Genomic DNA, 14348 nt, shown 5'->3' with positions numbered 1-14348 from the left:
CAGATGCCTGTAATCTAAATGCTTTACTCCGGCCTGTTGGCCTTACACCTCTTTTTCAACATGAAAGTTTACGGTGAAGTAACGTTGCGTTTTCCTCTACCTATAGAATATTTTTTTAACTGAAGTACAAACACAAAGAATAGATAAAGCCGATTGGTAGAAAAATAAAATAATGGAAGGAATAATCAGCATCAATTCTTGTTAGATAAGGATGCCTCAGAATTACGTACTTCAAACTAATACATATTTATTTTAGGTGATTCAGGTATCTGCATAAGGGGTCACACATTACTTTTCATGTTTCTGAACCATTTGAAAACAGAAGGTGATTAAAACCTCTCAGATGCCTACGAATTCCATTTACATGGAGTACATCACTGTAATTTTTTTAAATGCATTCATATTCAAATCTGAGAACCATGATTCTTAGCTCATCAGGCCTGCTTAATTGCACTAACATCTGCAATCAATTTAAATTCTTTAAGATATTCTTTCACAGTGCTTAAAGTGATTTCATGCTGTGATAGATTTAACACACTCACTAATTTATAGACACACACAAGCAGATGAGACCTCTTTTTCCATGGGTGAGGTACAACACCGAAGGGCAGTCTCCATTTCCACCTAATCGGGATACAGCAAATGGCGCGTGCTGCATGGCTTACTGGAACTACATGAGATGACAGTCCCATGCAAGCGTAGCAGAAAGTCAAGCTAAAACTAGCATTTCGTCCAAATCTATCTGTAAGTCATGGACCATTTAGTGGTGTGATGAGAGTTTACAGATGCAACAAACTGCAAACTAGAGCTGCCAGGTAAGTTATACAGAAAAAAATGAGTCTCCCTCAATCAATCATTACTCCTCCCCAGAAAATGGAGGAGGAGGAGGGGATGAGAGAACCATTTTTAACCTAAATTACAACTTCACATACAACAAAGAAATCCAGAGGACTGGAGAGTCTGGGTACATAGCAGAGGTACTGTACTTCTGGAAGCTTCCTGGGTTCTCACAGAAAAAAAAAGACAAAATTACTAAATAGTGGTAATTAAAAAAAAAAAGGATAACACAAAACAACAATGCAGTCCTCCAACAATTTCATTAAAGCAGTTAGAGACACACCATCAATTGCCACAAGACCTGCACATTGTCAATACTTGACTTGAACAAATGAAGGAAGCCAACCAAGTGATGGCAATCCAGAGAACTCAAAATGGCTGAGAGAGCTAACAGCAGTCTCGGTGGCGTCTAAGGAGTTTGGTCAGTGGTCATAGTAGTGGACTCCACAAGCCCCAGAAAAGATTTGAACAGGTTGGGCATCAATGTTCCATGAACTCTCAACACTCAGCTCCCTGGGTTCCCAGTCATGATGAGATTCTACCTGGATCAGAAAATGCTGTGAATGGAATCAAAACTAGAGCATTCCTAAAGAATGAAAGGCATCTCTGTTGGCCATCACAAAATGGACACCATGGTTATTTTGAGTGGTGGAGCTGTTTGGATTTTTTTTTTTTTTGTCTCAATGATCTTTTTGTTGTTATTGGTTCTGTTTTGATTTCTGTGTTTTGATTTTTTTTTTTTTTTTGGTTTTTCTCTTTGAAATTTCCTTCTTTTTGTTTTTGAGAGAATGGGAAGGAGAACATGAATTTGAGTGGGCACGGAGTAGGAGAGGATCTGGGAGCAGTTGAGGGAGGGGAAAAGTATGATCAAAATATATTACATGGAAAAAAAATTAAATACATATTTTAATGTAACAACTTCAATATGAGCTCAGACATTCAGCAAATACAGAAGACAAGAAACAAATATTTAAAACAGAGAAACTATGGATTGAAACAAAAGAATTTAAACATAAAAGATTTAAATAATTTTTTTAAATTAAACTGAAGGTTTAAAAACTCACTTCAAGGTAAAAAATGAGATGACTGTTTCCTGTTTGGACTATGCACAATGTATAGATGCCAGTCTTGAAATGTTTAAGAGACAAAAATATCATTTCATGAATAAAAACCAAAGTGAAAAGAATATAAGAATAAAGAGGTACCTTGACACTCAGAGCTGAAATCAATGAAACATTGAAATCATAATAAGATTAGATGATGAAAGTAGACAGGAGGCGGGGCCCAAGGAATGGGAGAGAAAAGGGTTACTAACAAATACAATTTTGTTTCAAAGTACCAGAATGAAACCTAATACTGCATATGATTTTTCATTTATTTTATTTTTAATAAAAAAATAAAATTATATCATTCCCCCATTCCTCTCATCTTAAAGATTTTTAAAAAGAAAACCATAGATCATGCAGGAGAACTTTCAGTAAGATATAATCAGTGACTAATTCTAGGATTATGTTTGGTCTTGACAGGCATACTGTACTTATTGTGCTTATTCTGTTTTAATTGTAAGCTTGTATTGCTCTTATAACTAAATGCAGCACAAATCTGGGAACAAATCCAGTAATATTTAGGAAAGAACGTTAAGCTACCTGAACTTTTTCTAGTAAATGTACTGGAATCCTTACAGTCACACAGAAACCAGGCAGACTAGGAAAGATAAACCAAAGTTAAGAGAGAGCTAGCAAACTTCCAGGAAACTCAGAAACAAGCCACTCCTCCTCACAAGGAACTAGCTGGTAAATGTGGCCTCCCTAATCAGCTCCTCAAGACTTTTGTGGCTCTACTTGCACTTCTGTGGGACATAGCTTGGAGCCTGTAAGGGAGCAGTTCTCAACCTGTGGGTTGCAATCCTTTTGGGGGGTCAAACAACCCTTTCAAAGGGTCGCCTAACACCATAGGAAAACACAGATATTCACATTACAATTCATAACAGTAGCAAAATTACAGTTATGAAGTAGCAATGAAATAACTTAATGGGTGGGGGGTCACCAGAACATGAGTATTAAAGGGTCACAGCATTAGGAAGGTTAAGAACCACTGCCCAATGGCTTCACTGTTCAATGGCCATAAATTACTACAACAAACATTATGGATGGACCAACACTGGAAGAATCTTCGCTCTTGAAAGATTAAAAAGGCGTAGTATGTGCCTTATTTTTAACAATCTTTTGTGATGGGGAAAAAGGAAACTTATTGGTCTAAATCCTATTTTAAACCAAAAGTCTTTTAACGCATTCTTTAATTGTTTATAACTTCATCTATGGTCTCTATGGCCTCTGTCATAGACTTTTAGTATCAAGCCATGAAGAATATTTAACCTGACTATAAACTCAACCAACCACAACAAAATAAGCCCTAACATAAACACCAGAATCACAGACCTAATGTGATATGCACAGTCCAAAGAGAAAGAGGAGAAAAGTCCAGGTGCAGGCAGCAACTCAGTTAGGATATGTCCCCAAAGCCTCATGAATCCACTTAAGGTCCAGGACTCTCGATGACAGAACCATCAGCTGACAACGTCTGGAATATGCTGCAAGCATTTTAAGGGAAGATACAATCATTTCTGAAGAACTGCATTTGTGCTTAAACACTACCACATATATTTATCATTTATGTGGCACACCGTGTTTTAATTACTAGTTTTCTTAAAGAAAATCCTTAGATGAAAAGAAATATTCCTGTGTTTTCTCCCAGACTTTCAATTTTTCAGACACTACACTACTAGGAACTGTGAATCCTTCCCCGATTTGCCTGTCTCATCACATCTAGTTTTAAAGTCTCACCCTCCAGCTATGTAACCAAACAGAAGCCATGTCTGCATTTTCTAGAAGACCCTTCTCCATTGACCATGCTAAATGCCAGTACCAGGAACTGCACACAGGGCCTTGCAATATCAATTATGCTCGGGGGACATACACTGCGCAAGGGGATTTTACCATGTTCTTTTGAATGGAAATGGCAATTTCCAGAATAGAACAGCATTAGAGATAACCCACATCAGTCAGTGCATGTGGCTGGCCCATTAGGTCATTTAGAGAAGCACAAAAAACCCAAAGCAACGTACGTAGGAATGTACATTATTGCAAAAATTCTATTTGTACTGGGCCCAAGTCATTGCTCCATAGTTCTATCCTCAATTTATCATGAAACCTCCTGCAATTATGGCCACTCCCAGAAAAAGATAATCTCCCACCTTAGGATCTTTAAATCCAGGAGAAAAAGATTTCCCAAAAGCCACCCATCAAACTTGCCCACCACACTATGGCGAACAACTTGAACCACATGTCCACATCCTAGTAAGTTAAGAAAAAGTCAATCTGCCATTGTCAGATCCTAGTATGACCCTGCTTATTAAAATTTTAATAATTCTTGACTACAAAGATTCAATATAACTATTTAGCAATCTAAATTCAAACTTATAAGGTGTTGTGAATGAGTTAAGTTTAATGGTTTTTATTTTTCTCCTATTCTAAGAAGTAACCTTGTTAGACCATTTTGGGTTATTATTTGGAAGCATGTTTTGACTTTTTTAAAACTTTTTTATTATTATTTATTTGTGTGTGGAGGGGGGATGAGTTGGGGTCCATGGGTATGCCACATTGCATGTGTGAATATCAAAGGACAACTAGAACTCAGGTCATCAGGCTTGGCAGCAAACGCCTTTATCCACTGAGCCAACTTGCTGGCCTCCCACAGCATTGTTAAATCAACTGCAGGTATGAGTATGGGTTTCAAAAAATACTTAAGTTTACTCACAAAAAATATTCAAATCAAATTCATAATACAAAAATCTTAATAAACATATGCCTGACATAAATTTCTTGATCTCTGGAAAGAGACCTGTGGTGGTGCTGTGCAGATGGCTATGGCCCACAACCTATAAAACATGAGTCTATAGTGATCTGCCTTTCTCAGTAACTTTTAAGCAGTCATTAATATAAATAAAATGGCAGGACAAAAATGTGAACACTAGTGCTAATAAAATGGGATGCTACTTGCAGAGCAGTAAGTGGCTGGTCAGCTTGAACTTTCCATAATGTTAATCACCCGTCAAATCATTCAGGCCGCTCCTAGGAAAAGCCATGATATTCTACACACTAATTAAGTGAGTTAATGCTACACTCACACTCTAGATAACTCATCTATTTCGGTCCTGACTATTTAATTACCTCATTCTTGTAAATAAATTCCCCTTGGTTCAAAATGGTTGGAGGACTAAAGTTGTAAATCAGTGAATGAAAACTAAAAGAGACCTGCCTTTACAAAGTTCAAGTACAGCTGATCTTGTCTTGTAAGTCTTTATTTTCTCCAATTCCAGATTAAAAGGCTCTAATACACAGGGTTTTCTAAGTCCATTGGAACTTGTGCAACGTATCCTACGTGGTTGTAGCTAATAAACTTAGGCTTGTTAGAGTTCAGTTTTCTTATCTTCCCCACATGACACAATCCACCTACCCTGCTTTGGGTTTTGTACATTATGTTTCACATGTTTTACCTATGTATGTAAGTTATATGTTGGCCAACTGGTTCCATTAACACACAATGACAAGTGCACTTTGGAACCCACCTCTGTTGTCTAGAATCTTGGCTAACAAATATTAATACCCAGTAAACATATATTGAATAAGTGTCTTTTTAAAAATGTGGAAACACCCAGAGTAAATTTGTGTTACATGATACTTTTCTATATTTTATTATGATAAATTTGATGTAACAGTATAATGTGCTATAATGATTTCAATTGCAAGAATAAGCAAATAAGGAAAACAACTGCTAATATCACAGAGGTAGTTACCAGTGTCAAATGTTCTAAAAATGGAACAAACAACTTAATGGTGATAGAATACCTGTATGACACAGGAATTGTCATTTTACAGTTAGAAAAAGCGAAAATCAAAGAAGTAAATTAAGATGCCCATGCACAAAAGACAAAAAAAATAAAAAAATAAAAAATAAAAAAACCTAACTCCTAAATGATAATCACATATCTTTAAGGGGCAAAAGCCACTAATATTGGTGTCAGAGCATCTGAACACAGAACCTATCTCTACCCAGCTAGAAAAGGCAAACAACTCATCGTGACTTCTACAACTGACAAGGAGACTGCTACAACATGAGATTTGTTTAAAAATTAAACATCACTTGAGTCTTTCTTCCAGAAGAAACAGCTCTGAGTTACAGGCTGTCTACCAGATATACAGAGAAAACGTGTAAATAACTTATAGTCTGCCTTAGGTTAAAGTATCCTGTAAAAATCAGTGGGGTAAGGAACTTCTTTCTAACCCCATTATAAATTCAGCCAAAATCACCCTCTATTGCCTTTCACTTCATGGCTGACCTCCTGCCACAGTTGTCAGTTGTCAGCTTAACACACTTGGGAAAGAGGGAACTTTACTTTAGGAAGTATTTTTATCAGATAGGCCTGTGGGCTTGTCTATATGGTATTTTTTTTTTTTGTTGTTAATAGAAAGAAGAAGAACCAATCCACTGTGGGCAATATCAATCATACTTGAGTACTTGGGCCTGGACTGAATAAGAAAGCAGGCTGAGCAAGCCCCGGAGAGCAAGCCCCTAAGCAGCATCCCTCCATGGTCTCTGCTTCAAGGACCTTGCCCCCGGTTCCTGCCTCAGAACTTGTAAGCTGAAAAAACCCTTTCCACCCTACGTTGGTTATGGTGTTTTATTACAGCAAAAACAAAGCAAATTAGAACACTTCCATGTTATATTTTTTAACCAAGCCCCATTTTTCACAACTTCTATCAAGCTCATGTGTTTTTCAGTGAAGTAAATGCAACAGATTCTGTAGGCCAATCAGTTTCTTAGACACTTTGTCATTATTTCCGCTCCTTTTCAGGATTCCCTGGAAAAATGGTGACTATGGGGAAATACAATGTTCTTTTCAATACTTAACATTTGTGAGGTATTACAAGATGATCTTACCCATAGGAAAATGCACACTATGGAAATGATTATTATGAATCCTAACTTAGATGGGTGGAGGAAAATCTGTCTCCAAGAGATCTGTAGTACAAATACGATCCCCATGTAGAAGTGACACTGGAAATCAATGACCATCCTAATTCACGAGCAGTGAGACTACACAAAACCCAAAACCAAACCACTCCCCTGAAAAAATTTCAGAGGATAATATGGGAAATATCTGAAGCTAATTTATTATAATACTTGTTTCTAATTAGGCATTCAAAAGCCTTCTGATTGCAGTTTTGCACCAGCTCAAGCACTTCATTAGACAAATGCATTGTTTTCCACACTACATGTTGCAGCGTTATTTTTCAACCTGACAGCTTTACTTACTGTCTTAGAAGCAGTATTAATGTACTGCATCACCATTTCTTTTTTGATACTGAAGTCCTTTTCCCGCAATGGTGCCTTTTTATCTTCATTTAAATTCATATCTTCCTGGAAAACACAATTAAAATGCCTGATTTTAGAATCTAAGTAGAGCAGCAGTTCGACATACACTCTATGAAACAGAAAAATCAATAATTTGTGACTAAAGCAGCATTAATTGTTTTGGAATGATTTCCACATGGTTCTGCCTGAAGGAAGGAGAGCTGGGTAGACAGAAAGCATTCTAGATCGTTTAACAGGTAAAACACTTACCAGAAAAGCTTAAATTCACAGTAGGCTATTAAAATTATATTCACATCACTATAGATAATTAGACAGTTGCAGATTTCTGCCTTTCATAAGGTCATTAGGATTCAAAATTTCAATATATTTATTTATTTTACAACAGCTGCACCTGAAGCTATCTTGTACTGTTTTAAAGAGATAATCTGCATGCTACAAAAATAAAAAGTAAATAAGCCACCACCTTCCAGGATAGCTACAAGCACATGCATAATACCAAATACCTAATACTAATGCAAGAAAATGCCCTAACAGTCTATGGTTTTAATCCTATCTATCCCTATCAAAAAATATTAAGTAGTTAATTTACTGAATGATCTAAATAACATAAAAGTTGAATTTCTGAATGAATACAAGAGTTTGTGAATTGGAAGAAGATAAAAGTCTAAAATTTCTCAAAGAGACTAAGCATCCTATACTTTGCTATAAGACTAATTATGACTAATAATCCAAGTAGCCGCATAAGCATATGAATTCCATAAATTGCTTAAGAGGTTGTGTGGTAAAAGATGGGAGGCTGAGGTAAGACAAAAGGGCTGGTGAAGAAGGACAGCATCAATAATTTCCTCAGGACCACAGGCCCAGGGCACACGTAAGATGATCCGTAAAACAACTGCCTGTATATAAATTCTAGAACTACTACAAATGAATACCTAATAATCATAACTTCAAACCACCTATGCAGCCCAGCAAACTAACTCCCTCCCAAGATGATACATTCCTTCTTCAAACAATGAAGATCATTCATTTATCTGACACAAAACAATTCTAGCGTGTTACAATAACAATTCCTTTCATTTTATCTCGATAGAAATATTGACAATGGACAGGCATGCTAAGCACTAGGGAGGTTGAGGTAGGAGGATCATGAAATCGAGGTTAGCTTAGACTATACAGAAAGACCCTGTAGAAAGGAAGAAAGGGAAAGAGGTAAGAAATTTTGAGATCTTAGAACGTCCACTTTGACAGACTGACAAAAGGAAGTAGTCAGCAATGCGCCTTCTTGACCTAGTTAGAAGTAGCCAGGGTGAGTAACAGTTCATTTGCTTCCTTTCCCCCTCTAAGCTAGTATTTCTCAATAGGCTTTACCCTCCCTCACCGATGATCTGAGGGCCAGCAAGATGGCTGGCTCAGAGTCTTGCTGCCAAGCCTGACAACCTGAGTTTGAGTTCAATGATTCACATGGTGGAGAGAAGGGACTGCTACTCTCCACACATGCATCCATGTACACATACGCACACACATATGTATGTATGTATGTATGTATGTATGTATGTATGTATGTATATATATGGAAAAAAATTTAAATTTTTGGAATTCCTGGGGACACTTGATTGTGGCAGTGACAGGAAGGCTGATATCACTCAAAAAGACAAAAGAAACATTCCTCAGTCGATCCTAAAGAACATAAAAAGGAGGTTGATGGAAAGAGACGCCCCTTTAAAAGAGAGCTAAGTTTGTAATGGAGTTTGCTGTGCAAACCTGGAGACCTGTATTCCATCCCTGTGTAAAAGAGGCCATAGAGTTGTCCTCTGATCTCCACAAGACCACTGTGGTTTCAATGAGGATGGCCTCCATTGGCTGACAGATATGAATGCTTGGTCACCAGAGAGTGGCACTATTTGAAAGGATTAGGAAGTGTGATCTTGTTGGAGGAAGTAAGTGGGCTTTGAGGTTTCAAAAACCCATGGAGTTCCTCTCTCTTCCTCTCTTCCCTCTGTCTTCTCATCCAGATGTAGAACTCTCAGCTACCTCTCTAGCTCCATGTCTGACTATATGCTGCCAAGATCCCCACCATGATGATAACAGACTAAACCTCTGAAACTGTAGGCAAAGCCCCAATCAAATGCTTCCGTTTATACGAGTTGCCTTGGTCATGGTGTCTCTTCATAGTAATAGAACACTGACTAAGACACAGATCATACACACACACACACACACACACACACACAATGACTACGACAACAATGAAAGAAATTATCAAAGTTCAGGCTCTAAACAATGGGATTAGACACAAAATAAAAAACTGAAAGTAATATGTAAACTCACATAGTAAGTAGTATTACATGGGTTTAATGTACATTAAATAACCCAGAAATTAACTATCATAGGATATAGTTGCACTGCCTTTTTCAAGTTCTATCAACATAGTGCTTTGTTCCAGAATTATGGCACATGGATAACAAAAGAGCACACCAGCAATAAAGAAGATATTTGTGGAGTGCCTTGAATGGTCAGGCCAACTGACTCTATTAAAATGCACTGTTACATGGTACACTATGGCATTATACCAAATTCTTAATTATGAGTAGAGGTAACTCATTTTTATCTATAGAAAACTTCACTGGCCATAAGTCAGGCATAAAAAGACAAGTAGTGTATGTTGTCACTCATAAGTGGAAGGTAAAATAGTTGATCTCCGAGGACATACATAGTAGAACAGTGCATTGCCAGAGGCTTGTAAAGATAGAGGGAAGAAAGAGAGCTGGTTTGAGGTATAAAATATATTAAGTTCTAACATTCTACAGCACAGCTGGATGACCAATTCCTTATCTACTTACATTTTAAAATGAAAAAGGATTCAAGGGTTTCTAACACAAAGAAATGATAAATGGTTAAGGTTACAGATATGTTAATTTCCTTGTTTTGATCATTGCACGGTGGATATATGTTGTGAATTCACACTGGAACTCGTGACTATGTACAATATTAAGTGACAATTAAACATAAAAAGAACTACACTGGAAGAAAGAGATGGAGTTGGGGAATAATTGCTATAAAAAGTAGGGAGACTTAGAAGCATCTATGATCTATATTAAATTACAACAGCAAATTAAAATACTTAATAGGAACAGAATACTAAGAAACAATTTACTGGTTGAGCTGAAATCAAAATAAAATTTCAAAATATAGTTGAATACAAAAAAAAAGTCACTGCTTTCTTTTCAAAGAGAAGTTAGCAGATGACATTTGTCCATGACTAAGAATGATTGTGATAGCTGGTAAGCACTATAGAGTGTCTGGGAGGGCATTTCCTGAATAAACTGGCCACTTGAATCAATAGACTTAAGATTCACACTCATGGGCAAGTACTACCCAATCAGTTGAGGGTCTAGAACATCAAAAGGTAAAGGAAAGGTGAATTTATTCTATCAAATGGGTACCCTTCTTTCCTGATCTTGACTCTACAGCTTCCATCTCTGGAAGTCGGGCCCATGTGCACTCTAGTTCCACACTCCAGGTTCTCAGGGACTGGGCCTTGCACTGAGAACCACTGTGTACCCACTAGCCTTTCTCATTCTCTGCTTATAAAAGGCCTGTGCTGGGAATGAGGCTTCATAATCCTTTAAGACAATTCTCTTAATAAAGACCCTCCCAGGTGCCAATCTAGACATTAGTATTCCCACTGGCTCAGCTGTCTCCAGAGACTCTTACCTTTTGCACAATTAAACTAGTATTGGGCAGTTCCCACTGATTTCCTCTGGTAACTATGGCAACTCTCTTATTTAAGTATGGCAGTCATCTTCCTGAGAAATTAGAGATGACAGAATCCCAATGCCCTGTTTGGTTAAAGGAAAAAAGGGATAGAGGAAGAACATCGGAAGAATACAGCACCCCTAGGCATACGACTACACCTAACAAATTATTATTCTCTATATATTCAGAAGGAAAGTGCATTGCAAAGAAAAAACAAGGCGGGATGAACAAATAAATAATCATATGGAAGTACATAATGCAAGACTTTTAAAATAGATTTTTATCTATAGAAAACAGTGTTAACAAGAAAAACTCCTGAAGCAATAGCACACAGCGTTGAGAAGTAATAAAGTCCCTGAAAAAACACATAGGAAATTTTGTCCTAGAAAATTATTATTTAGTGTTGCAGTTCCAGAGAGATTAGGCCTCTCAGAAGACTATCCACAAAACTGAGCAGGGTAAGACTGGGAAAGACAGAATGAACAAGACATCAATTTTCGTATTTCTTAGTTCATATTCTCTCAAAATAATCAAGTCTCCATCTTCTGAGTTGAGCCGGCATATAGACAGAGAATAGCAGATGACCTAATACAGTGGATTATGTGGACAATCCCAGAAGAAGGGAAGAGGGAAACAAAATGACGTCAACTGTGAAGGACCACTTCAATCTAAACTGCAACCCAGTCTGGAGGGACTACCTGGAGAAGCCAGCCTCAACACCATCCACTCGGCCAGCCCTACGAGTTAGGACAGGGGGCGGGGGGGAGGGGGGATACCTGAAAAACCTAACAATAAGTCATTTGGGGGACCCTATCACCTCAGGTACACACTGGCCACCCTGGAGAAAGATAGATGGGGGTATGGGGAGCATCAACCAGAACCACTGTGACATCTAAAATTAATTTCCTTCATTAAAATGAGGTTTCTAATATACCTAAAAAATTAAAAAGAACTTGTATAGATTGCCTAAATGAGCAATATAAATCATTATGAATTAACTGATTCTTCCTTCCAATTTAATATGTGATACTTTCTACACTGTAAATAAAGGCAAAACTTATAAATAGCTACAGGTCTTTTTACAGGCCCAATATGGCAGCTTACTTCAATGTATTATTTCATCAAATATATATTATAGATAAAAGTATTGAATAGAAACTGCACAGAAGACATAATCATAAAGCTGATAAGTAATTTGCTAAAACTATATAAAACTACTGTTAATAAAAAGAAAAATAGTAACTTTACAAAAGAGAAACCCTGAAGACTCCATCTTCCATAATAGGCCAGGCTAAGACCACCACAGACATCAATATGATATACCCCTGATAATGAAATATTGGGAAAGATACATCAACTCTATGATATTCCTCCCAGAGCATTTCTCAATCTAATTATGGGAAAGGACATAGGGGGAAAGAAAATCAAACAAACTCAAATTGAGACCACTCTACAAAATAAGGAGGATTCTTCAAAGTGTCAGTTATAAAAGATAAGAGGACCTGTCACTGAATGGAACAGACATGGGGACAAGATGCAAACTGTGACTGGATCCTGGACATGAAAGAGGGGTGACTGGAAATCCAGTCTATAGCTTAGTTAGCAGCTCTATCAATGTTCATTTCATGGATCTTTAATAAGTGTCCAAATATTACAGAAGATACTGACACAAGGAAATGCTGCCTGAAGGACCTATAAGAACTCTCGACTATTTATGTAATTCTAAAGTAGTTTAATAACAGATTTTAGTGAACAATTCAGAAAAACTGGTGGGGGTGTGGAACAGCCTTCATTTTAAAAAGAAAAGAAGAATTTTTAAATCCTCTAAAATTATCAAACTGAACATGATCTGGCTGAGTGGAAGGAAGAAATAAAGACAAACCCAAAGGCTAGTGAGAAGACTTCAAACACAGGTAACCAAACTCCATTCACAACTCAGGGGCCAGGCACCCCTTGAGACTTTTCCCAAGTACAAGGCCTAAGGTTACTACCAATTACTACTACTTATGACTTTAAGTCTGCTCTGTGAGCTATGCATGTGGCCCCTTCCCCAAGCAACCTTTCCACAAAAGACCATTCAAACTTCTTTGATCTTAAATAAGAAATAAATGGCTAAGTCAGGCCCCATATTAAACATTCATAAGCACCATTTTATTTTTGAGATAATCCTTCTATTGATGAAGTTCGGGGGAATTTTTCCAATTGACTGTAATCCTGCAACTTGGACCTGAACTCTCATCTGTTTCGTCTGCCGTGTTTGTTTCCATACTTTTGTCTCCATATAAAGTCCATTTCCCGAGGTTCAATACTCTATGACCCACACTTATCCTGCTAACACCCCACGCTGACACCTGCAGCACATGCCTTGGCATCATCACCCAGAAGGGCCCTGATGTCACTGGCTTTCTTGCCACCAGCCAACTTCACTTTCTGTCTCCTCACTCCCTTCCTCAGGGTCACAGCTGGTCCCTTTCATCATCTAAAAGCTGCCCTCCCTCAAATCCAGCTCCACACTCCTACCCCTGACCTCAATCTTCCATTTTACAAGGTTGCTTGCTTGCAAACCTTTTCCTTTTTCCCAATGAAATCTGCTGTGGGATGTTCTGTATGGCAAATGTGTTGCTGATTAGTCAATAAATAAATCACTGATTGGCCAGTGGCTAGGCAGGAAGTATAGGCAGGACAAGGAGGAGAATAAAGCTGGGAAGTGGAAGGCTGAGTCAGAGAGACACTGCCAGCTGCCATGATGACAAACAGCATGTGAAGATGGCGGTAAGTCACAAGCCACGTGGCAAGGTATAGATTAATGGAAATGGATTAATTTAAGCTGTAAGAACAGTTAGCAAGAAGCCTGCCACTGCCATACAGTTTGTAACCAATATAAGTCTCTGCGTTTACTTCGTTGGATTTGAGCGGCTGTGGGACTGGCAGGTGAGAGAGATTTGTCCTGACTGTGGGCCAGGCAGGAAAACTCTAGCTACAGAAATCTCCACTCCAGTACTTTGTCTCCATGCAGACCAACTCTTCCATCAATTATTTCTACATTCATTAGAATTCCCACTTGTTGATGGCCCACACCATACCACCTGCAAGGGAGAGCGGGCCCCTAAGGCATGGGCCTAGGAGAGCTGACCCCACATCTTGCCTGAGGGACGAGGTCCAAGTGGCCCAGACCAACCAGCTCAGCTACCACTCAAACCCACATCCTGGGCCTTCAATTGGCCCACCCTAACATCTCCCACATCTGTGATCAGCTGGAGTGTGTAAAGGGAATGGTCCTACGGTAGGATAACCACAGGATCTCCAGGACTCAAGGCAAC

General features: G+C 38.1%; 1 protein-coding gene across 3 annotated transcripts in view; it reads right to left on the bottom strand.

The window, feature by feature from the left end:
- Window positions 1–14348, bottom strand: part of Diaph3 (diaphanous related formin 3) — a 502378-nt gene that overhangs the window by 412097 nt on the left and 75933 nt on the right. For all 3 annotated transcript variants that reach the window (XM_052732620.1, XM_052732621.1, XM_052732622.1), the window contains one exon: window positions 7213–7317. In XM_052732620.1, coding sequence (XP_052588580.1) covers window positions 7213–7317 — 105 coding nt within the window. The remainder of the gene's footprint in view (window positions 1–7212; window positions 7318–14348) is intronic.

This window comes from Peromyscus californicus, unplaced genomic scaffold (genome assembly GCF_007827085.1).
Source record: "Peromyscus californicus insignis strain IS unplaced genomic scaffold, ASM782708v3 Scaffold_12__1_contigs__length_115047231, whole genome shotgun sequence".
Lineage (NCBI taxonomy): Eukaryota > Metazoa > Chordata > Mammalia > Rodentia > Cricetidae > Peromyscus > Peromyscus californicus.
Note: the sequence above shows the minus strand (reverse complement) of the source record. Positions and strands in the feature narration are given on the sequence as shown.